The sequence below is a fragment of the Branchiostoma belcheri genome, unplaced genomic scaffold, assembly GCF_001625305.1.
Source record: "Branchiostoma belcheri isolate BF01 breed outbred unplaced genomic scaffold, Haploidv18h27 scaffold106, whole genome shotgun sequence".
Lineage (NCBI taxonomy): Eukaryota > Metazoa > Chordata > Leptocardii > Amphioxiformes > Branchiostomatidae > Branchiostoma > Branchiostoma belcheri.
Genome location: NW_017802447.1, coordinates 255,667 through 278,044, shown reverse-complemented (window position 1 = coordinate 278,044; position 22,378 = coordinate 255,667). Strand labels below are relative to the sequence as shown.

General features: G+C 42.1%; 2 protein-coding genes and 1 pseudogene across 6 annotated transcripts; 2 read left to right on the top strand and 1 right to left on the bottom strand.

Moving 5' to 3' along the window:
• The first annotated feature begins 161 nt into the window (after nt 1-161).
• Nucleotides 162-4,526, top strand: LOC109478580 (annotated as a pseudogene).
• Nucleotides 4,527-4,678: 152 nt separating this feature from the next.
• Nucleotides 4,679-17,552, bottom strand: LOC109478554 (insulin-degrading enzyme-like). Of its 4 annotated transcripts, none has more exons than XM_019780187.1 (30): nt 17,409-17,552; nt 14,662-14,887; nt 14,291-14,367; nt 14,015-14,041; nt 13,792-13,895; nt 13,485-13,654; nt 12,985-13,107; nt 12,630-12,742; nt 12,307-12,396; nt 12,077-12,149; nt 11,763-11,855; nt 11,521-11,612; nt 11,081-11,161; nt 10,789-10,892; nt 10,564-10,666; nt 10,338-10,433; nt 10,075-10,101; nt 9,773-9,855; nt 9,427-9,571; nt 9,138-9,248; nt 8,792-8,912; nt 8,520-8,611; nt 8,132-8,243; nt 7,854-7,921; nt 7,615-7,714; nt 7,108-7,232; nt 6,756-6,903; nt 6,489-6,550; nt 6,213-6,353; nt 4,679-6,057 (listed from the first exon to the last, which is right to left on the bottom strand). In XM_019780187.1, exons 2-30 carry the CDS (start codon nt 14,828-14,830, stop codon nt 5,935-5,937), a joined length of 2,973 nt encoding a protein of 990 aa, XP_019635746.1. In that variant the 5' UTR covers nt 14,831-14,887; nt 17,409-17,552; the 3' UTR covers nt 4,679-5,934. The 4 variants fall into 4 exon arrangements, with proteins under 4 accessions (XP_019635746.1, XP_019635757.1, XP_019635736.1 ...); XM_019780198.1 differs by lacking the exon at nt 17,409-17,552 and adding an exon at nt 16,735-16,757; XM_019780177.1 differs by lacking the exon at nt 17,409-17,552 and adding an exon at nt 15,368-15,528.
• Nucleotides 15,597-22,377, top strand: LOC109478570 (trichohyalin-like). Of its 2 annotated transcripts, XM_019780219.1 has the most exons (10): nt 15,597-15,783; nt 16,277-16,400; nt 16,749-16,860; nt 17,962-19,553; nt 19,655-19,716; nt 19,952-20,108; nt 20,216-20,302; nt 20,646-20,807; nt 21,092-21,228; nt 21,403-22,377. In XM_019780219.1, the coding sequence occupies exons 2-10, from the start codon at nt 16,341-16,343 to the stop codon at nt 21,653-21,655; spliced, it is 2,622 nt and encodes an 873-aa protein (XP_019635778.1). In that variant the 5' UTR covers nt 15,597-15,783; nt 16,277-16,340; the 3' UTR covers nt 21,656-22,377. The 2 variants fall into 2 exon arrangements, with proteins under 2 accessions (XP_019635778.1, XP_019635788.1); XM_019780229.1 differs by lacking the exons at nt 15,597-15,783; nt 16,277-16,400; nt 16,749-16,860 and adding an exon at nt 17,682-17,745.
• The last annotated feature ends 1 nt before the right edge of the window (nt 22,378 follows it).

The window sequence follows — 22,378 nt, the reverse complement described above, 5'->3', positions numbered from 1 at the left end:
CGCGTTCTCATGGAATGAAATTGTATACTAGAGCCATGGAGTTAAAATTAAGCTAGAGCATAGTAGCAGTTAACATGTCAATGAAATGTACGAATGAACTGAAATTGAAGTCTAAAGCCGCGAGTTAGTGTGAAAAATAAATTTTCTACCTGTTTGTCAATAGACCAGATCGTGATCGCCCAGTCGTCCTTACAAGCGTCATAGAGATTAACGCAAGCTGGACAAGTAAGCGTGAGAAAGTAAAAACGGTCCGCCCCTGGTGCGGGCCGCTGGCAGAGCGTTGCTATGTGGCGAAGTCGTCAAGGGTCAGACCAGAAGAACAATACCCGCGAGCAACACCAGCAGCCTCTTGTAGCGGCTACTGTTTCATTGCAGGGACCTACAAAAATACTTGGGCTGCTTGAGGGAAAACATCAACAGGTCCGGTCCGGTCTTACCACACTGTGGGGTTTACACTTGCCGATGTGCATGCAGCGGTCATGAGTGGCGGCAGAGTTCGCGTGAAGCCCAGCAAGCCTCGGGCTAACCTGCGCATCCCCTGGCGGGACTCGACATGGCTAAGTTCGAGTTCTTCCACCTCGCCGCCTTCGCGCCAGTCGGAAATTCACGTCTTGAGCCCGGGCTCGGTCTTGCGGAAGGTCGCCCTACTGTATCAGAAAAGGAATTTAGATGAAATAGTTTGCATGCTGGAGTCTTTAAGCCCGGTAACGCTATCCACCCTGGCTACCGAACTACCCATGGACGTGTTATGGATGAGTTCCCCAAAACGCTGCCCATATTACGGATTTTCTACGTGAAGCTGGCCGACCTGGACGTTTTTCCGATCAGCTTGCCTGACGTTATAACGTTTCTGTTGCATTTAGCTGTATTTACCTCCGAGCAGCACATGACATATTCTCCAGCCGGCGGACAGTGGGTACTGGCGGCACATCAGACAAAACACCTGCACAGGTGCTGCAATGACATCATCGGGGTGGCCAGTCGGGTGTACCCTGATGTGCGGAACTGTTTACGTGCTAAGAAAGAGCAGGTCGCCGCCTGCCTGCGAGGACTGGGCGAGCACGGCATGGTGACGTATGAGGACAGCCTCGTGCACCTGTCCGACTGCCTGCTCATGGAGTGCAACAGGAGTCTAACCGTCCTGAAAAGCACCGTGACCGCCCTGGACGAGATGAAGCTACCAGAGAAATCCCATGACCGTAAACACGCCTCTTCCACGTGCGGACACCAGAGACTTCTCTCTCTGAACGTGCGGGACATCCAGGACAGGCTCATCAGGAACAAGTCTCTCATGAACGCCGTGGACAGGACCGCAGCCTCCAAATCACAGCTAGCTCACTTCGTACACCTGCTGTCTGAACGCATCGAAGCTGACAAAGAAGCGCTTCGGACGACCACCGAGCTACGAAAACAGCTCCACGTGCTAAAGCTGGACGATAAGGTACCCACAAATGTTGTGAAAACTTTTAATGAACAAGGAACTCATTTGCATATTGTTAGTGCATCAAATTTTTTACTGCCCTCCTGGCAAGTGACGTCATCAATTGGCTAATAGTGCCAAGAAGTTAATACTGGCCGCTGTCTCTATGAAAGTTGGTGTGCCCTGATGTAGATGGGTTCCGTCATTCCACTCACTTAGCATTCCTGGTCATAAACTTCCTGGCACTTTTGACCAATTGTTGACATCCACAGGGTCACGTGACAAGGGTGCCTGGACACTTTCTGAGGAAGACCAAGGAGACTAATTATATTAACTTTAATAATCAGAAATCCTGAGTATGTCATTTTCCTATATCTCCCATTAGGTGGGGTTGCTCCTAACAACCCTGTCCCGAGGACTTGACATTATCCTGAAGGCGAACACCAGCTCAGAGGCGCAGGCCGGGAGTGACGCGGCAGACTGTCTGCATCTCCATGGAGGAACTGCAGCTGACCCCTCTCACAACGATCGACAAGCCTCTGAGCTTTTTGGTAAGGGATCTCAAAACTTTCTTTGGGCAACGCCTCTGGGGTTTAGTAAACTAATAGTAAAGTACATGTACTTGTAATGTGCTAGTTCAAGGTTTTGAGTGCACATATGCAGCGTGATGTACTGTGGGTAAGTCAAAGATGAAGGCCCCTGGTATTGTGTATAGAAAGAATGGTAATGCATTAGATGTGTGGAACATTAGTAGGGGTGTTGGAATATGGTAGTGTCAGAATAAAGGGGTGTCAGAACATTGAAGTATGGTCATTAATACTGTCATTGTGCCCACAGCAGATGTTATTCTCCAGGAGGAGCCGTTACCTGGTATTGTTCACAAACGCAAACTGGCGATGGAGTCCAGCAGCCAGCAGAGCATCAGCAACACTGGGAGCATCCAGCCAGCCGAGGTCAGGAACAACGAACTCACAACACTCAAGGAACAGTACGCAAAGGCCAAGGCTACCATCCTCCAACTGCAGCAGAGAGAGAGAAACCTGCTGGACAAGTCAGTACAGAAACATCTGTTCTAAATGTGACATCCTTACTTAAATGACATTTATCTTTCATTGAGATTTTTGGGACGTCCTGCTGAATCTTAACTCAGCTTCTGCTCTTTTGAAGGCTGACGACCCAAGCCAAGCGTCAGATTCAGCGAGGATGTAAATTTGAGGACATTTCACTGACAGCTCGTCCAACCCAGCTCGTCAGGCGATACGAAACCCTCTACACACAGGTAACAACTGCAAACTACCCTATGTTCGACATTACTTGAAGTTGGAATACATGTGCCAATAAACAAAAAATACATGTCAAAAATTATTTGCAAACTCATACCTGAAGCATAATACCAAGATACAGCATCCTGAATACACAGATACAATAATGCAAGAAGTTAAAACATGTCGCTAGATCTGATGTTTGTACATACACTTCTAAGGGGTTTGACTTTTTCTTGAACAGTAAATGCATGTCTGCCCCTTACAGAGTCGTGTGGATGCCCTGGACAGCATGGACGCCATCCTGAGAAGAGACGGCTTCTATGTACAGGAGAACCTGAAAAACAAAATAGCTTTTACAGTCATGCTGGTAAGTCTCAGCAGTCTGCATATAATGAGATTTGTTTATGGGGTGTTTGCTTGTGTGTTCATCATTGTTTGAATACACTGTACAGTAGAGTCACTGGAAGAGAGGGAGGAACTGATGTAACTGCAAAAGGGAAGTCAAATTGAAGGTCAAATGGTCTCCCCACAGGTGGGAGGAAGTGACAGTAGAATATGGAGAGATAAACATGATACAAATTTTTAAAAAGTATAATTTGACAATGTTAACTTGATTTGCAAGTGAGGATCAATGAATACATACCATCACGTTGTTTGGTTTGTGCAGTTGTCCTATAGATGTGCAGAGGAGCGGTTAAGCGAGCTGCGTTCCAGCGTGTTCCGCCTGCTGGCCGTGCCAGGGGGCGCTGCTTCACCTCGACAAAAAGCCTCTGCAGCCGAGCTGGATGGCTGTATCAACTCCTACCTCTGCACAGCAGCTGACAGCTGGGATACTGGGGCGTGTTATCAGGTAAGAACAGTAAGCTGGTTTACAGTTTGCACTGTGTACAGTGTGGTGCTTTGTGTCAAATATGTCAAACGCCCCTGAGATATAAACAAATGTCTGGACATGGTATCAAGCATGGTTCAGACAAGAATTGTTAATTGCTAAAAGAAAAGAATTCAACATTTCATCTTGGAAACATGGAAACCATGAAAATTAGAGACAAAAAAAACTGTGACAGTCGTAAATCTGCATCATGCTGAGAATTTTCTCTATCCCCCAGGATGTGGTGGGAAAACTGTGCGAGTGTCTCCAGGAATTCTCCGCCCTTCAGGAGTCCAACAGCGTCACGAGTTACATCCGGGAGTGCGTGCAGCTGTCGTGGGCGCTGTGCGTACAGACGCCTCCTCTCACCCTCCACCACAGCGACACCGTCTTCAACCCAAACCTACACGAGCGCTTCCACTCGTCCGATCCTGGCAGCGAGAAAATCCGCGACTTCCTGTGGCCAGCGCTCATGGAGGAGCAGACCTGTCTACATAAGGGTGTTATCATGACTGGGGAGGAGGAACATAGACTTTGACAATGTACATGTACTTGTTTAATGTGGAAGCCCTATGTTCCAATAACACTACGTTCTGACACCAATATGTTCTCACATACTGATAGGGTAAGGATTAGGGTTGCTAGAACATAGGTTGAGTTGTCTATAGGGATATGGAACATAGGGATGTAGCCTGTTCAATTTCATGCTCCTTCTTCTTCAAAACAGCTATGAATACTACACTTAGTCTAGTTTAAAGCAATGTTGTGGGTTAGGTGTTGAAAGTTTGTTTTTTCTCACTAGATCAAGAAAAAAATGTCCACAGTCACGTTATTCTAAAATAAATACCACCGGAACATTACCTTGTCAGTGCAAGTCTGCCAAAATGCTGCTAATATTTCTTGATAGAGGCAATGCTATTCTCACCATAAGATAAACCAAATTTAAAATGTTTTGAAATTTCATTTCAGTTGATTGTATCTCCAATATGACAATAAACGTACTACATTATAAATTGTGTTTCCTTTAGTTATTATTTGAATTTTTTGTGCTTAGCTACCAATACTTAGTGCAACAAAAGTTTGTTCTCACCCTTTTAATGATAAAACAGTGGAAAGTCAGTTTGCACTTTGCAAATGTGTTTAGCCTTTATTATTATATCATTACTACAAGTATATGATTAAAAGTGAGGTAACAAGAGCAGCATTGACAACAGACTATAGGAATACAAGCTCTGAAGGAGTCTAAGATTTTGGATCCTTGGAAGAGCAGTCAAATTTAGATCTACAATACTAGTGTACAACACATTATGTTGCTCAGGTTGCCTTGAGAACTAACAATAACGTAAAGGTATTCAAAGTTAACAGTAGTAATCTTGACCCATTGATTATGTACAACTTTTTAAAGTTGGTGTAATTCGCACACTACCATACAAGGTTAAAATCATTGTAACTAGCCTTGTGTACCTATTGTTCTAGACGATCAATAAAGTTATAGAGTTCCATCTCAGACAAAATCTCATGACTATGGGTTTGTTTACAGTATATATTTATATGAATTATAATTAAAAAGAGAGAAGCATTCCTAGCCTCTTTAAGAGCTCTAAAATCAACCTACTATAGAAAACAACATGCTGGGGTAGCCAGAGAGATCTGATTCATTAGTGTTGGGGAAAGGTACATTGCGACTTGCCAGTTAAGATATACTAAGAGATATAGTCTACTACAATTAAGACACTGTAGTAGAAATATTCACTAGAAATATTCAGAAAGAATGTTCTTCCTCACTTATCAAGATACCAGGAGGCAAGTCTCCTTGCAATTGTCTTATTGAGTTTCTATTACTGGGAATACGTCAATGAAGGTTTGACATCCGGGTGATAAGATATGCCAAAAAAAGTTACTCAAGTAACTGGAGTTGCTTAACTGTTTTGTGGTGTATTACTGGGAATGTTTGGAACAATTGTAAGACATCATCATCACTTGATGGGATACCCAGTATGCGTCTCACTTTTTCCAGAAAGATACTACACTTGCCATACTACCATTCTTCATCAAAAGTCTTATAGGTCATGAAAAACACTCAAATAACTACCATTTAACAAAAGGTGCAAAGCAGTAGGATCAGGTGGTAATGTACGTTAAGACATTAGTTTGTGACAAGCTTACTTCGGCTTTGACACATTGTTACTGAGCTCTGACGTTTTCATTTGACGATCTCACGAAATTTGCAAAGCCTATTACTTTGTATCAACTGTACATCAAGATTTCTTGTACATGTATCAAAATTTTAAAATAAAGTTTTAACAAACCAACATAAAAAAATCCTTCCTGCCATGTTCCTGATGTGAGCTCCCACCTTGCACCTGATGCGAGCTGTTTGCCTAGAGTTTTGCCTTTCCCTGAGAGAGGACAAAGTCTGGGTCCTTGTGTGGCTGGTAGGGCGGCAGGTGGGGGTGTAAGGGCAGGTTACTCTTGAAGGCAGTCACGTCTGTTATTTCCTGGGGCTGAGGGGAAAGAAGCAAAGTTAAGACATCACCAAGAGTTCAAATCAACTGTTCAAATCAACCTAAATGTTTAGATGCCTGAACTAGTAATGCTTTGCTAGAACACTTTAGTTTACATGCTGTTACCATATATCATATCAGCACCTGTTACTTACCACAGGGATGTCTGGAGGTGAGTTAGTTTCTGTTGACTGTTGCGCCGTCTCTGCTCCTTGTTCCTCAGTCCCTGCGACTTCAGTCGGCTTCACATAGATGGTCAGTTTACGTCTTTTAGGGGCTCCCCAGGAAAAGTGCTCCTGCGGCACATATGAAAACTGTGTGTTTGTATCTGAAGCAAGGTTGAACTGTAATTTGAAGATTCTCTTTCATGTTCTAAGACTTCAAACTTCTGCTTATATACTACTAAGGCATCAGAGAGGAAAATTATTTACCTTGTAAAAGTTGAGCAGTTCCTCTTTTGTGATTGTCTTCAGGAAGGCGACCTCGATGTTGTCTGGAGGTTCAGAAAGGCAAAGGCAGTTGTCAAAAAATATGAGATAGAAGAAACCAACACTCCCTAGCAAATGTAACTGTAACTGTACACTACAATGCAGTCAAGAGGAATACCAGTATGTCTCTCTCTTTGGTGACACACATAAAAATTTGGCTAACATGTTTATGCACCAGTCTTATTAATAATTCATAAGTAATAAACGCACCTCTGTCAAAGTTGTACTGTTGAGCCAGGATCTCTCCCCAGTGCCGGGCTGTCTCACTGGTCAGCTTCTTGGGTTTGTCCAGCCTGCGGACGCTCAGGGCTGCTACGTGCTTCTGGAACTCTTCCTCACTCAGATCCTGAAGGTGAGACTGTAAGACAAACATTTCAACTGTGAATAGTCTGATCAGGTGCATATTAAATCAATTCAATGTGGTTTTCTTTCACAAATGATAACTATAGTTTTGTCTGCCAATGTTTTGGTAGCTATAGCTGCTCTGGTGCCTCTATTAGGGTGATATGAACTTTCCTCATGACAAAATAAGGTACCAACAATAACACAACACTTCTCAAACCTCCATTTTCTGCACAAAGACTTCCACCCGTTCATCTAGATATGCTGGCTGGCGGTCTGACTGAAGGATGAAGCGCAGCCCCTGGACACTGTTGGCTCGTCTCACACCGCTGAACACAATGTAACCTGTTACAGACAAAATCAACACATATAAATAAGCCGCTTTTGATGAGGTGGATCTGATATCCTTTTGCCATATCTGTATAATGTCTTCAGTGGTAAGCATAGTAGTTAGCCTGGTATCCAAACCTGTCAAGTGTCTTTTGTCCTCTCTTCCTAATTGTGAAGAAGTTGAAAGGGACTTGGCAGCTAAAATAGGTTTGGATACCAGGCTAGTTAGGTGCACAAATAAATTAGGTTAGAAAGACCCCTTGAACCTATCAGAGTTGGAAACTTTTGCCTTATGAACCTGACAAAGGGTTACAGGTGCCTGGAATTTTTACATCCCATTTCTGATTTTCTTCGCTTCCTGTACAGAGAAAGAACATAGAGTTAAATAAAGACTTACCCAGCTGTTCTTGTGTGCGGAGCTGGTTGAAGCAAGGTTCATTCAGAATCTGACACAGTAGTTCCAGTAGCATGTTGTCCCTGGTGGACTGAAGGCCACACTGATAACACACAAAACATCATGATTAATGCTAATCTTATGATATTCTGCTGGCAGGGATCTCCCAGAAATTCAGATTATATGAGGGGTAAAACTACCAGGAACTGGAGTTCAATATCATAAATAAAACATACACTTACCTGATAGTATGTCTCAAGAGCACTAGTGCTGTGAACAGTATTTTCTCTTTCATACTTGTGGGCCACACCTGAAAATACATTGGACAACGAGTGAGTTTCTGCATGACAGCTAGGTTACCCTTGCCATATACAACCTTAACACTTGTAGGCAGCAGCAGATGTAGCAATACCTTTTGATGTACTATGTACATACTTTGAACAGTTGATACACTATTTACACTCTGTAAACCTGGTTACCCCCATATTCAATGGACCCATAGAACATGTGCTAGACTGACCCTGGGGCAGCTGGACCTCTCGATGTTTGACCCGTTGACTGGCCAGGAGAGGGCGTGTCTGTGTGTTCTCCTGGAGACTACCGACCACCAACCCTACAGTATCCAGGGCTTCCTGTACAAGGACAATATCATCTTGTCATCAAACAGTGAGACAACCATACAATACCAGCAATTATGGGTGGAAGTTGAGTATGTTTTAAAAGTTAATATGTACAACTTGACAATGCATTAGAAATTTATAAACAAAGTCTGAACAGTCTTTGGATACCATGGAAGCTCACTGACAGAGAGAGGGCTCCCTAGGAAATCAACCAAATTTAAATTAAGGGACTACCATATGTATTCAAGATTGATATAATATATAGATATTGATGAACAGCCCACTGACCTGTTGTGTGAGGTTGCCGTGCACCAGACACTCCATGTACATGTGGGAGAACAGCTGCTTCACAAAGGACTGAAGGTTCTCAACTGTCACCTCTGAAAAAAAAGGAGGAGGCACAGATTGAGGAATGTTTCCCTAAGAGAACCAAATCTCTACCAGGTTCCAATCTTCATACGTATGAAAATTTAACATACTAACAAACCAAGGCATTCTGTGCTGGTCAGAGCATATGGCACAAATTTGCTGAAAATATTGTCATGATCATGAACATTTACCATCAAGACTGCCGACCAATTCTTCTTTAGTCCAGGCCATTTCAGACAACAGCAGGGTTGTGTAGTACACTGCATGCTGGTATGGCTGCTCAGCCTTGAAGTTTTCCAATGCACGTGTGTACTGTGAGAGAGGGGCGGGGGTTAGTACAGGGTTATACCTGGATACATTGATGATACACAGTACAGTCAAAACTGACCAGAAGACCACTCAGGGGTCTATGTGGACAGGTGGTTACCCGGTACTATAGGCAGAATTCTTAATGCTTGTGTCAATGGGAAAACTGTTTAACAGACCATCAAACAAGAACAAACATAATTCAATAAAATTAAAAACAGATTTACTTACAAGTTCCTTGATGATAGTAAACCTCTTAGGGTCAATAGTAAAGGATGTCATCTTGTCCAAAACCTTCTTTAGGAGAATAGACTGCTTGTCATCGTATCCGCCAATGGCAAGCTGAAAATAATACACACATACAGAACATAAGTTTACAATGCACTTTTCTTTCTACGAATTGTAATGAGAAGTGTCTTTTTCAACAGATGGAGCAAAAATAGGAACATTTTGGGGTTCATGAATGGAGGACTGACTATTCTTTTTGGTCCCTGACATTATTTTGTTATTTGATACTTACATAGAAGCCATAGGTGGTGTTGTGGAGGGTGTAGGACACACCAGCAAGCTCAGCTGAGTAGGCGTATTCTGTCAGCGCATCTCTGTACAACTGTACAAACATGTACGCCAGGTTGCAGTTCAGGGGATCTGCATATGCCACAGGGCTGAAGAGAGAGGAGGTATTAAACAGTTACAAACACAGCATGGAAGTTCATTTTGTCTTTGTGGAATGGTTCAAAATATGGCACCAAACAATGATATCTTAAGTCACAGCTTTTGAGCAGAGCAGAAGAAATGCTTCACTTTTCAGTTTGCACAACAGATACTTTGTGGCTTTAAACATTTAGATAGTAATGCCATCTTACTTGATGAATTCAAAGCTGAGGCAAGCCTTGGGGAGGAGGAAGGTGTCATCCTGCTTGAACCACACCTTACACATGGCATCATCCTGGCAAAACAGGACAACAATTGCACATCATCAAGAGAAAACAGGGCAACAATCACACACATTCCACATAAGATTAGCAGAACTGTACCAGCTGAGAACAAACTTTTTTTACATCTTTAATTCCTACTCAAAGGAGATTAAAAACAAATCTTGTCTGTAATGTACATGGTTATTTGTTTGGACTACTAGTACCTTGGAGGTAAGGAAAAGAAACATTACCTTGATGCACTCTGGGATTGATGGTGCCTGGAGAGGACACAACAGATTTGCACATTGTCACTGTCAAGAAAATGTGTCAAACATTCCTCTTCTACTGAGTTTACTTTAAATACAGGTTAAATGAACTTTGCAGTATGACATGGCTTAGAAGTTACTGTCAAATACCTACCCATGCCTTCTGTGCTAAATAACAATGTTACATTCTTACAACAGTTGCATCACGCAATCTTATTTTTTTGGTGCAACTTATCAACACGACTCACCTCATCAGGCCGGGGCTTGATCTCAAACTGAGTTGGAATAAACTCATTGGGAGGGGGCAGCTTCAGGTCTGGATGTGTTTGTACTTGACTCCATTGCTGTTGGTATATAAGTGTTTTTTATTACAATTGTAATAATAACTCGATGATAAGATATTCCCCTGTAACTATGAAATATCAATGAATATGCTTTGATGAAATAATATCATACACCAGTGCAGCTGCTTACCTGTATGAGGTCTGGAGATATTGGTTCAATCCTATACTGTGCTTTGTACCATTTTTCTTCACTGTCTGTTGCACCTTCAAAGGCCTTGGCCACCACAGCAACCCTAGGGATAAGTAATCGGGATCTTTAAAATTGGATATTTCTATATCATACAGGCTTATAGATTTTGCTCTGAACAGTGCTACCAAATACTAGAAGACTTGTGATCAAAAGCAGGTTAGTTACCTGACTTTTTCTGGGGTAAGTTTGGACAAGACATCCTCTATGAGTTGTGGTTCGTAATCCTCACACAGGTAGGGTGCAACAAGCACATGGTCCATGGGGTATTTCTGCAGAAGGAAGTAAAGGTCATGCCGGATTCCCAAAATTGTAAACAGAATAAATTCTGTATGCCAGTAAAATGCTAACTTTAGATTATTTTGACAACAAGAATAATGTGAAAATCTAATATTCAAGGGAACATCAGAAATTTTGGAATATCTCTATTGACACAATAAGACAAAAACAGTTAACAGACCTGTAAGAGTCCTGCCAGGTGACTGGTGTAATTTCTTGGCATTTCTTTGTCCTTGAACCTGAACTTAAGGGCGCTCAGATCCTGAAAAATAAGAAAAACAGGAACACATCTTTACTCGTGTCAGAAAACCCTTCGGCTATCACATCAGGCTAAATATTATGTCCTACACGAATTCATGTTTTTCCCGCAGGAATTCTTGCAGTAAGTGAGCAATAAAGTTTTATATTATACTTTTCAATTACATACAAGCACATTTCACTAACATGATTTTATATTAAAATGTTAGTACCTGTCGACTTGGGAAAAGTAGAGTTCCAAACTTATTAAAACCCAGAGCCCCACTGTAAATCAGTGCAGTGGTCACACTATTGAGCTGGGCTAGCCTGGTTAACAATCACAGAAAATAAGCTAAGAGTGTTAGGAGGCAATCCCACACTAACCCTGCACTCGTTAAAGATCCACTCCTGGTGCCCAGTCTGACGTAACATCTCCAGGTATTGAAAGATGTGAGCCACAATATCATACACATGACCTGTAAGGCAGAAAATGATATAGTTACTAGTAATTCATTTACGTTCATTGTGGTTTCATTTTACAGAAGGGGGAAAGGGAGATTGGCATGAAACCGATGAAAATAATACCATAAACCATTATTGTAGATCAAGGCAAACTACATACTTACCAAGTCCCTCTTCTGTCAGGTCTACGTTGACTGTGAAGAACATGAACCCGTTTCCTCCTTCCTTCTGTCCTCCAACCAGACTGTTCACCCAGCCTACATGTACGTCATTTCAACAGATTCAAACACTTATATGCTAAGCAGTGGCTATACAGGTATAAATGTACAACACACATGTATAAATATGTAGAGATTTTTTTCAGGTTGGTAGATCACAGGATAGCAAAGTTCTCTGCACATAACCATCTTCCTCAAAACAATACTGACTGGTTCTACTTCACTTCTGGTTCAATTCCTAAGAATTGTTATGGCCTTACCTTTTGCCTTGAGCAGTGATAGTAGGCTCCCAGGGCCTTCATGGCCAATCAGATGGCCGAGGTAATGACCAGGCTGTGGGATAACAGGACACAAGTTTCTTATTTTGATACTTGGAGTGCATGAACGCTGCATCACATACTATTATTAATATTTTGGTCATATGAAGATACAAATGCATGCGGCTTGAATGCAGAAAAATTTCAAGATAGCACAAGAAAGACAGACTAACATTTGTCCTGTAGTAAGGGTGCAGATCTGGTAAGGGGAAGGCCACGTTCATGGTCCTGATGTCTTTTACTGGGACTACATCACAGCGAAGCTGGAGAAAAACAAGACACATATTGTCAGACAGCTTCTCAGCATTTGTACTGTGATTATACAGCAGTGTATTGTGTACATTTACAAATAGACAATGTTTATATTCTTCTGAATCATTACTTGATGCTTAATCTTCAGACCGCTAAAATTCTTTGGCACCAGATTTGTATCGGTTCTGCATTAGGCAGCAGGGAGAAGGTTAAGGGGTTTCTGAGTTGAGATTTTGGTACATACCCTGAGATGTTCTTCCTGAAATGGGTGGATGGGAAACTCTGGTACATTCACATTCTTATTCTCAACAGATGCAAACTTGTCCACCACCAGTCTACTCAGGGAATCAAGGTCCTCTGTGGAGGGGAGGAGGAACAACCATGCATCAGTGAGAACGTTCATCTGTCTTGGCATCCAACACCATAGAAACTACACAACAGTTTTCCTGAAGAAGGCTAGACTGGTTGAAAATTGAGGAAATAGAGGACTGGTTGAGTCCATTACGGTGCTGAAAGAGGCCGCTCTTCAGATAAAAGTAATATGCAAAAAGTAGATAATGAGTTACAGCTAGTAGACAAAGAAACTGTTGCCTGGTTACCTTTTCCCAACACTGACAGAGCCATGACGTTAGCGGAGTAGTAGGTAGAGTGGTACTTCAACAGTTCCTCTCTCACGTCCAAATTCAGCTGGGAAGGCCGTTCTGACAGGGTGTACTTGTTACCTAGTGACAGAACAGACAGATACATGTTGGCTTACATTGTGAAGATCTCAAAGCTCTTTATTTCAAACAGTCCATTTCCATGATCCAATGAATGGATGAAATATTTCTTAGTTGTGCCCATACCTATCTTTTCATACAGTAGCCCTGGTGCTCAACACATGAATGTACAGTCATAACAAATGGAAAATCATTACATTGTAAAAGGCAATAAACAACCTTTCTGAATGATATATGATACAACGCTATTGACTATGTACATGTATTTTACAGAGATATGGTCAACCCCAAAGGCCAAGGGATAGGTGGGTTGAGCTGATCCACACCTTTCTGTGTTAACCAAAGCACCAGTGGTAGTTCGCCTGTCCATGTACATGTACCTGTTCCAAATTTGCTGAAAGGATGTTTCTGGTCAGCTGTGGCTTTCTCTAACTGGTGAAGCCGCCACATGTCCGACTTCAGATTCTTCTCGTTTTCAGAGTCGACTGCATTCATCTCTCTGTCTTTGGATTCTTCATTAAACAATGGGCTGATGAAAAACTGGGCAAATCTGTAATGAACAATACAGGTCAGAGGTCAAGTTCTACACCTGTTTTTGACATGGATGTAGAAGTTTATATAGAATCTGAGTTCCAGGTGTTAGTAACTCTCTTTGCTAAAATGCATAGCAGTTTGTAAACCTCTCACCTATCCAGGGCTCCTTCTAGATGTTGGCTGGACACGTCAAAGTAATAGTTGGTGTGTTCTGCTGCAGTGAAGGCGTTAGATGCACCTCCGTGTTCATTTAGAAACTGAAACATTAAAAAATGTCATCAACTAGTGCAATGAACACAAAACATCAATCTTCATGCTCAACATAAATAACACAAACTCAAAAACTATTTATCAAAGTACTTAATAAACAACTCACCCTGTTGTACTCATTTTCAGATGGGTACTGTAAGAAAGTGCAAAGATGATCAGACAATTTTCAGATGCAACATCAATATATCTATAGTTTGGTGTTTTGTGCAGTATCTGAGGCAGGTAACTTCAACCTGCATAGGACCTAGTAACAAATGTCATGTTTTCTGTAAATATTGAAATATCATATCAGCACAAATATTAATTAATTTACAGTATGAAATCCAGATAAATATAGACATTTGTCAAAACTCTAAGCAAGTAAGAAAAGTTCTGTTGTTACCTTTGTTGTACCCAGAAATAACATATGTTCACAGAAGTGGGCCAATCCAGGGATATTATCTGGATCACACATGTAACCTGAAACATGAAACAGAGTTGCTTACTAGTACATTAAAGTAAAAAAATGTGTACGTTAACAAAGGAACAGGGTTTATCTCAGGAAGGGCTCTGGGAAAGTTTTCTTTGGGGGCATGTTAGCCCTGGAGCTGAGAAGCCGGCCTGTGTTCACCCTGAAAACAGGCACGCATCCAGGCTAAGGCAGGAGTCAAGTTTTTAATACATGTAACGTTAACGTTACCTATATTCACATATACTATATAGGTAACGTTAACGTTAAGGTAGGAGTCAAGTTTTTGATACATGTAACGTTACCTATATTGACATCCAGTGCTGCTGCTGCTTTGTCTGTGGTTGGATCGCTGACCAGCATCACTTTCATGCCATTGGCCAGCTCCAGCCCTCTGTACGTGCGTTTGTCCTCCGCTGACTTGATGATCTTGTCATACGACTGACGTATACTCTCTGACTGGTTCGCAGACATGGCGGCTGGATGAGCAGACTTCCACCGACAAGATGACAGTCTGACTCCTGCACAATTCTGAACAAGAAATTAGAGATTTCAAGCCTCCCATAAATATCTAGATCTACGAAATCTATTGGCACAACCAACCAGGCACTGTGTGAGTGGACCTTTCTGTCAATCTGTGGTTACAAAATTTCTCCCTCCCTTCCTGCCACTGTAATGCATTTACAGATTAAGAATTCATAAGACTGTAACGATAAGAATTCAAAAGGGTCAGCAAATTAAAATAATTAATAGCCTGGCTTACGAGGCACGTGATGTAACAAATTATTTATTCCCATATGTTAGCGTTATCAATATGAGTGCACATGTTACACGACATCAGGCATTGCTGACTCACAGTCGTTTACATAAACTCAACCATATTTTATTATATTGTTGACCATAATTATTCAGATGTAACGTTAACTAGCTAGCGCCATGTGCTTTACCCTCCAACCAACCGTCCACGGACCGGCTAGCTAGCTGGTGCCACAATTAATGTCTCAAACTTACCTTGGGGCTGAAGCTAACCCCTAAAGACACCCTGACTACCCGCAAACCCTCTCTAGCTAAGGACAGCATTCAGGTAAACCGGTGTGAACTCAGGTGTCCTTCATATACTGTACAGGCTACAGGTCAATGGCTAACCGGAAGTACTTCACTTTTCATTTCCTGTAGGTCAGTACTCAGTGTTCGGTAATCTTCGGCTGCTGTTCGGGAATCCTCGGGGTTACCTTCCCGTCACGCCCCGCGGCGGAATACCATCATCACCAAACAAGTTCAAACAACGTGTAGCCAAGTCGCCACTGGCAACAGCAAAACACGTCATTTTTGGCACATTATGGTAGCTAAAACGTCATAAATCGTGGTCACAGGATCGTGAGGTCGGTTGACGTCGATATCTTGACGGACTTTGTAGGCCCCTTTGTGTAAGTAAAGGTTATAAAATATATACTGTGCATGGTACCGTTCGTTCGTTCTTTGATGTGGCTACGAAAATAGATTGTTTTGGTTTTGCTAGACTCTTGGGACGCATAATTTGGCAGACAGGTCCATACTGAAGAACCTACCCTACAGACAAACATTTAGGGTGACGTTTGAACTTGAAGACCCTTCCATGACACAATTTTATGTGGTAACTGGGTCATGAATTTTCATTCATTCTGCCGTGTGTGTGTCTGTGCATGGAGGTATTATACAATGTACCTCCATGGTCTGTGTTTCTGTGCAAAATGTGCAACTGTCAGTGCAAGTCATAAAATATTTTCATGAGATTCTTTTTATATTTGTATGTATAAAATTATGATAGTGAAGATCAGTCTTATACTGATGTCATCATGTATATTCACTATTCAGTACAATCTTTCAGAATTTCTATATCATCACTCATCAGTTACCAAACTGTACAACTTGTGTCCTCAGTGCTAGGTAGTCCATATCTCCCTTGGCATAAGTGAACCCAGTCTGTGTCATCACCAAGTCCAGGATGGCACAGGTCGCTGCACCCAGGACGAGTTTAGGTTCAACTCGCAAGTCTGCACTCCAGGTACGTTCAGATTGTGTATATAACATGGCACAACATAGCCGTAGTGACTCTTAAATTGCCCCCTTTGCAACAAAACCACAGAAAACACCACGAAAATGAACATTTTCTGTAAAGTTAACACATGGGCTAAAGTTCACTCCTTCAATTCAGAAGTTTGTACTTCTCAGTGGATTGTTCAGCAGTTGACATCATGTACCTATACATGTATTTTGCAATTTGGATAAAGTCTTCTGTTGCTTTTGTAATTCGTATATTTTCACTGTTTAGGTTCTAATTCATAAGGTCATGATACATGTACCATTATCCCACTGACCTATTGAGAGTAAGCTGGTATCTTTCTGTTAAAAGGAGGAGCTTGACCAGGCCTTGCAGAACAGACGCAGCCGTGGCCTGACCACAGAGATGACCACTTCAGAGGACAGTGACAGCAGTGCAGACGACGGGCTGGGCAGTGACGATGGTAAAGTCTCATCATTTCTAGGTCAATGCAGGTTTCTAGGTCTATGCTCAAAATAATATCTTTTTTTATACCTGCATTGGTTCAGATGACTGTCAGCATTACTTACATACAATTTTACCTGCTCCAGCCATCTTCTTTCCCTTTTACATTTCATGAAAATGTCCTGGCACAATTTGTAGATCAGAAATTCCTACTTTTCCAGTACTTCAACCTAGTATGGTGGTATTTTGAGCCCAGAGAGCCTCTAGGTTAAGAAAGGTTTGAGTCTTTACCACCCTTGTTTACAATCTAGCAAAAGATCATCTGGATTCATAATTCTGTTCTTTGCCCTTATGGCTGAGACTGAGAGTGACACAAGCAGAAAAATGTTACAGAGCTCAACCCCTGGATAAAATATGATTTTACCATCAGGATAAAAGTCAACAGTAGTGTAGTCTGAAAGGAGGGCTAAATCTTAAATGAAACTTAATGAAACCAATTTTGAAACATGTTCAAAATCCTTCAGCTGTATTTTCCATTGCACAAACCTGGGTGATGGCTGATTTTACCTGTGTTTTATCTGCAATATTGACACCGGTATTCTCTCCAAGCCAGGCCTATTGTATGATGACTTGCAATGACGGCTTTATATGTTAAAACTATCACACCTTCTGCTGCTCAAACCTAAGAAGTACGAGTATGGTATTATTGTTGTTGTCCAGTGTGGGCCAACAGCCTTCAGTCAGGTAGTCTCAGATTGAGTCAGACAAGCCTTTTCATAGGAAAGCCTTTAATTGATGTCGTCCTTAGCAACAAGCCAGCAGGACTGGTCTAACCAGTTAATTATAATTCCAAACATGACTGAATTTGCATGCAGATCTGATCACAACTGTCTACCAAAACAGGGTAAGTTTAGAGACATAATTTCCCAGTTATATCACCAGTAGATGTAGAAAAAAGGAGAAAAGAATACATCACAGACAATAAGTACATTATGATTTATATGCTGGTGAATGTATTTGGCATCTTCTATCACTGTCAGTTTCTGAGTAAGTCCAAAAAGCATTCCTCTTCACACTGTGTAGGCCTTCTCTTGTTAACTGGGAAATGTTTATATTTCAGACTTCCTGTCTCAATTTACCTCAACCTTCAAACCATCTGCACCAGCTCGCAATAGAGACCAGGCAGACAAGTGGCAGCCTCCCAGTCAGAGGGCTACTGGGAAGTCAACTCCAACCTTTGACTTGAAGGGGAAACACACCCCAACAAAGGACCTGAAGGAGCGCAAAGATACAGAAGAGAGTGGTAGGAAATCCACCACCTCGAGAGATTCACCATTTGAAGGGAAATATCTGAAGAAGAACCTGCCTAGGGAGTCAGGTGAACATGGGAAGACAAGTCCATCTAGGGTGTCACCGTTTCCAGCAGAACGTTCGCTAAAAAGTCCAGGAAGGGCAACGCCCCATAGGGATGACCGTGAGGGGAGAACTTCCTTGAGGGATTCGCCATTTGAAGGCAAACGTCTTTCAAGCAAATCTCCCAGAGATAGAGAGTCACCTCTTGAAGAGAGGTATCGTAGAAAGAGTCCTGGTAGAGACTCTACTGTTGACAGTCTGACCCATAGAAAGAGTCCGTCTGTTGAAGGATTGAATCGCAGGAAGAGTCCATCCAGGGATTTTGCAGTGGAGGAAGAACATCGTAGAAAGGATTCCCCACTTAGCTCTCCATTCCAAAGGAAGCGCGAGTTGAAGAATGCAGGAGGAGACTCAACATTAGGGGAGTCAAGAAGGCTTTCAGAAAGGGCATCACCATCACAAAGAGCCAGGGCTAGGAAAAATTCTCTTGACATTGATTCTGATGACATGAATGAAGAAGAAGCTCCCCAAAAGAAGGAAACATCTTTGCTGGATTTCTTGGACGAGCCGTCACCCAGGCCCAGGAAAGAGAGGTCGGGGCCCAGGAAAGGAGAAGAAGGAGTCACCAGGCCCAGACCAAAGCCTAGAAGTCGCACAGTTAGTGAAAACTCTCAGGAAGGTTTCCACGAGTCACCTTCAAGCAAAACATCCCTTCGTAGGTCTCCAACCAAAGAACAGGACCGGGATTTAAGGCCGACTCCGTCTCCTCGTGGGGGGGCAGCTGCAGACCGCAGGAAGCTGTTCAGGGACAGCAGAGGGACAGCAGAAGATTCGGACAAAAGGAGGTCACAGAAATCAGAGGAACAGCTGTCTAGGTCACGAGAAGCTTCACCCAGTTGGAAACATCAGTCGGGACAGAAGTCCCCGTTGCCGTACAGGGAAGGTTCCAGACGAAACACTCCACTGAAAAAGATGGCTTCAGGGTCATCTGAAGAGGAGCTGGATCAGCTTCTCAAGCGCAAAGACAAACATAGGCAACGGAGTAAAGACTTGGACTCCGACTCAGATAGCATACCAGATATTGATGTTACTGTCAAACACAAGAAGCAACATGGCAAGAAATCTGCAGTTCTCCCAACTCCCCCACCAAGGAAGTCCCCATTTATACCTGCATCTCAGGATAAAGCCAAGATAGAGAAAGAGGAGAAGGCAAAGGCCAGAGATGATTCTGACTCTGAGGAAGAAACAGGCAGTCTCAGCCAACCAGACGGAACTTCTTCCAAACAGAGGCTCCATAAGGACATAGCTGATGCAGTATTGGCAGATGTTGCTGACTCCAACAGACCACAAACCAAAAAGGTAACAAAAAGCTTGAAAGATAAAGGGACAGAGATGAATTTGATGAGTTTTGCAGTGCAGTACATAGCATGGTTGATGAAACATGTTTGTTTGTTTGTTAGGACGAGGAGAGAGAGGATGAGACTGAGCACACCATGCAGTACATCCAGCCAGACAGTACCAGGTACATACAATATTTGTAGGTCTAGATCTGTAACATTGAGAAAATCCTTGGGTCACTATGTGGCCATACATCCATACTCAAGCTCATACACATATTGTCTGTTGGACTAGAAGTGTTGTAAAGCAGTATGGGTAAGTGGGTGAATTCTGCCATGTTTACTTGCTTGCCTTGTTTTACTATAATATAGTATATTTAACATGTCCGAACAATAATATGAAAAAACTGTCAACCCCAGACGCAGGCCCCAGAGTGCTGGCAGTGATAGAAAAGAGGCCAGCCCCACCATCAAGCCAGTCCCCAAAAGGCCAACATCTGCCGGGTCATTGACCCGCAAACCTGCTGAGCCACCAAACCTGGAGGACTCTGCCTCCATCAGGATGGCCATCTACCAGGTATGGCGACTTCAAGTTCAACTGAAATGGGTTTACAATGTATTGACATTTTTCTGTAGACCTGCATTGTTCTGCATGTATAACGAACACTGGATTGCCTTTTTTAGGACTGGCTCTGTAAGAAGACTGACCTGTCCAAGGAGAAAATCAAAAAGAAACTTTCTGAGAGGCAGCAGCAACAACAAAAGGAGAAGGTAAAAGTATTATTATGGTACCTTTTATCATAGAGGTAATGATAGCTTTCCAGTGATGTATACATGTAGTAGGCAACCCTCCATCTGGAGAGATGATGTTATCACTCTGGTGTTATGGCCGAGGTCTTGCACGAGGTATAAATGCACATGATAAAGTAAAAATGGAAATATGACCAGCCAAAATCAAAATTAGCAAACTTAGGTTCAGTTAGGTTCAGATTCCAGGAGAACACAAGTTGTGGTGATGTGATTAGATGGCATGTGGGATTTGATATGATATGATATGATATGATATGGAAAGACTGATTGATTTGACACCTGTCACTGATTCATCTGTACCCAGGAGGAACAGGACAGGAAGAAGGATGCTGAGAGCTCGTATAAGTCATGGAAGGAGAATAAAGACATTCATCTGAAGACTGTGCAGAAACAGAAGAAGAAGGAAGAGAAAGAAAAGAAAGAAAAGGAAGAAGAGGAGCAAGTTAAAAAATTGCAGGCCAAAAAGGTAGCCATAAATGCTGACATAAGCATCAAGATTACATTGGTCCTATACATCAGAAATATTCTTTACTCTTTGTTGTCCTTTTTTGCTGTCAGCTTTTTCATTAGTTTTTTTTTTCAATACCTCCACTGTAGAAATTTGAATGATTCGAAATGGTTATTTACATGTTGATTCAACTGCTTCTGAATGTATCTGGCAAAACGTCAGCCCTAATGCTTGATGTGAAATGACTGTCCAAATATGAGAAGAGTTGAGATGATTTATAATATTCTTATTTGTCATTGCAGATGTTTGAGAGTTGGAAAGCCAACAAAGATGATTACCTGCGGAAGAAGTGGAGGGATGCGAAACGTGAGGAGGAGGAAAGAAAACAGAAGGAGAAGAAGGAGAAGCAGGAGGACAGGAAGAAATTACTGGAGTCTTGGTGAGCTGGTATCTTGTTGCAGGCTTTATACATGAGGCCACACCAATTTAATGTGTTATTTCTTGGGCTTTGGCAGGAGATCAATGAAGTGGGCAAAAAACAGGCCTCTGCATAGTTGTCTTGTCTAGAGTTGCCTTGGACTTTAACTTAATCATGATGTCTATTACCTCACAGGTCAAAACGTAAAGAAGAGGAGATCAAAGAAAAAAAGACAGAGGAGAGGAAAAAGGCTCGGGAGGAGAGAAGGCGGAAGCAGAAGGAACAGGAGGATCGGGAGATGAGGTGTCAGGATGAGTATGAGGAGTTTCTGGACAGGAAGGAGAGGCAGCGGAAGGAGGACATGCAGAGGAGACGTGTGCGCTCCATGGAGAACCTGAGCCAGAAGGCCTGGAGCCCAGCCAGTAGAACTATCCCTGTGGGCAGGTGACAGGGCTCAGGAGCTACAGTTTGTATCTGTGGGTCCAATACCATTGGATCTACTAGTACTGACAGTTATGATGTACTACACTTGGTATAGATAAACCCCTGTGCTCAGCATGTGTCTTGGATACACCCATTCTTGATGTGTCATCAAAATCCTCAGATGCCACCTGTCAGTAAGGCATAATGTTTCTCCCATGTGCAATCTCAATAGATCTGTGTGTCAGACTGGGACCAGTACCAGTTACTACTACATGTACATGTATTTTGTACCTTTATCTCAATTGGCAAAGACACTTTCAAAGGCATGTATTCCTTGAGATGAATATTTAGAGGTTGTGTGCCTGTCCAATGATATAGATGACACATACATTGTTTTAATGGTTGTAATGTAACTGTAGATGAATGTGTTTAAATACCGTATGTGGGAATCTAATCATGATTGTTGTAAATGTCTCCTTTTTCCAAGCCTTGATGTAGATTTTTATTTGGTAGTCTTGGAAGTGAATATAGGTAACCCAGTATTTGCAGTAATGTAGTAAATAGCATTATAATTGTGGTGTCCAATTTATATAAAAATGAATGTTCAACATTCCAAATGGAAATACATGTAGATGATATAGATTACCATTTTTTACTGCTGTAATATTTGTAATCTTCTTAATGTACTGCTGTGAGCTCTCATATCATTAATATGAATTTCTTCAGAACATGAAAAATATAATTTTAC

Excerpts from the sequence above, each read along its gene's own strand:
- LOC109478554 (XM_019780177.1), bottom strand. The coding sequence starts at position 15,436 with ATGCTGTCCTTAGCTAGAGAGGGTTTGCGGGTAGTCAGGGTGTCTTTA. Across the intron at positions 9,249-9,426 it reads ACACCACCTATGGCTTCTAT|CTTGCCATTGGCGGATACGA; the intron begins GTAAGTATCAAA and ends TATTATTTTCAG. Across the intron at positions 8,612-8,791 it reads ATTGGTCGGCAGTCTTGATG|AGGTGACAGTTGAGAACCTT; the intron begins GTAAATGTTCAT and ends CTTTTTTTTCAG.
- LOC109478570 (XM_019780219.1), top strand. The coding sequence starts at position 16,341 with ATGGCACAGGTCGCTGCACCCAGGACGAGTTTAGGTTCAACTCGCAAG. Across the intron at positions 19,717-19,951 it reads ATCCAGCCAGACAGTACCAG|ACGCAGGCCCCAGAGTGCTG; the intron begins GTACATACAATA and ends TGTCAACCCCAG. Across the intron at positions 21,229-21,402 it reads AAGAAATTACTGGAGTCTTG|GTCAAAACGTAAAGAAGAGG; the intron begins GTGAGCTGGTAT and ends ATTACCTCACAG.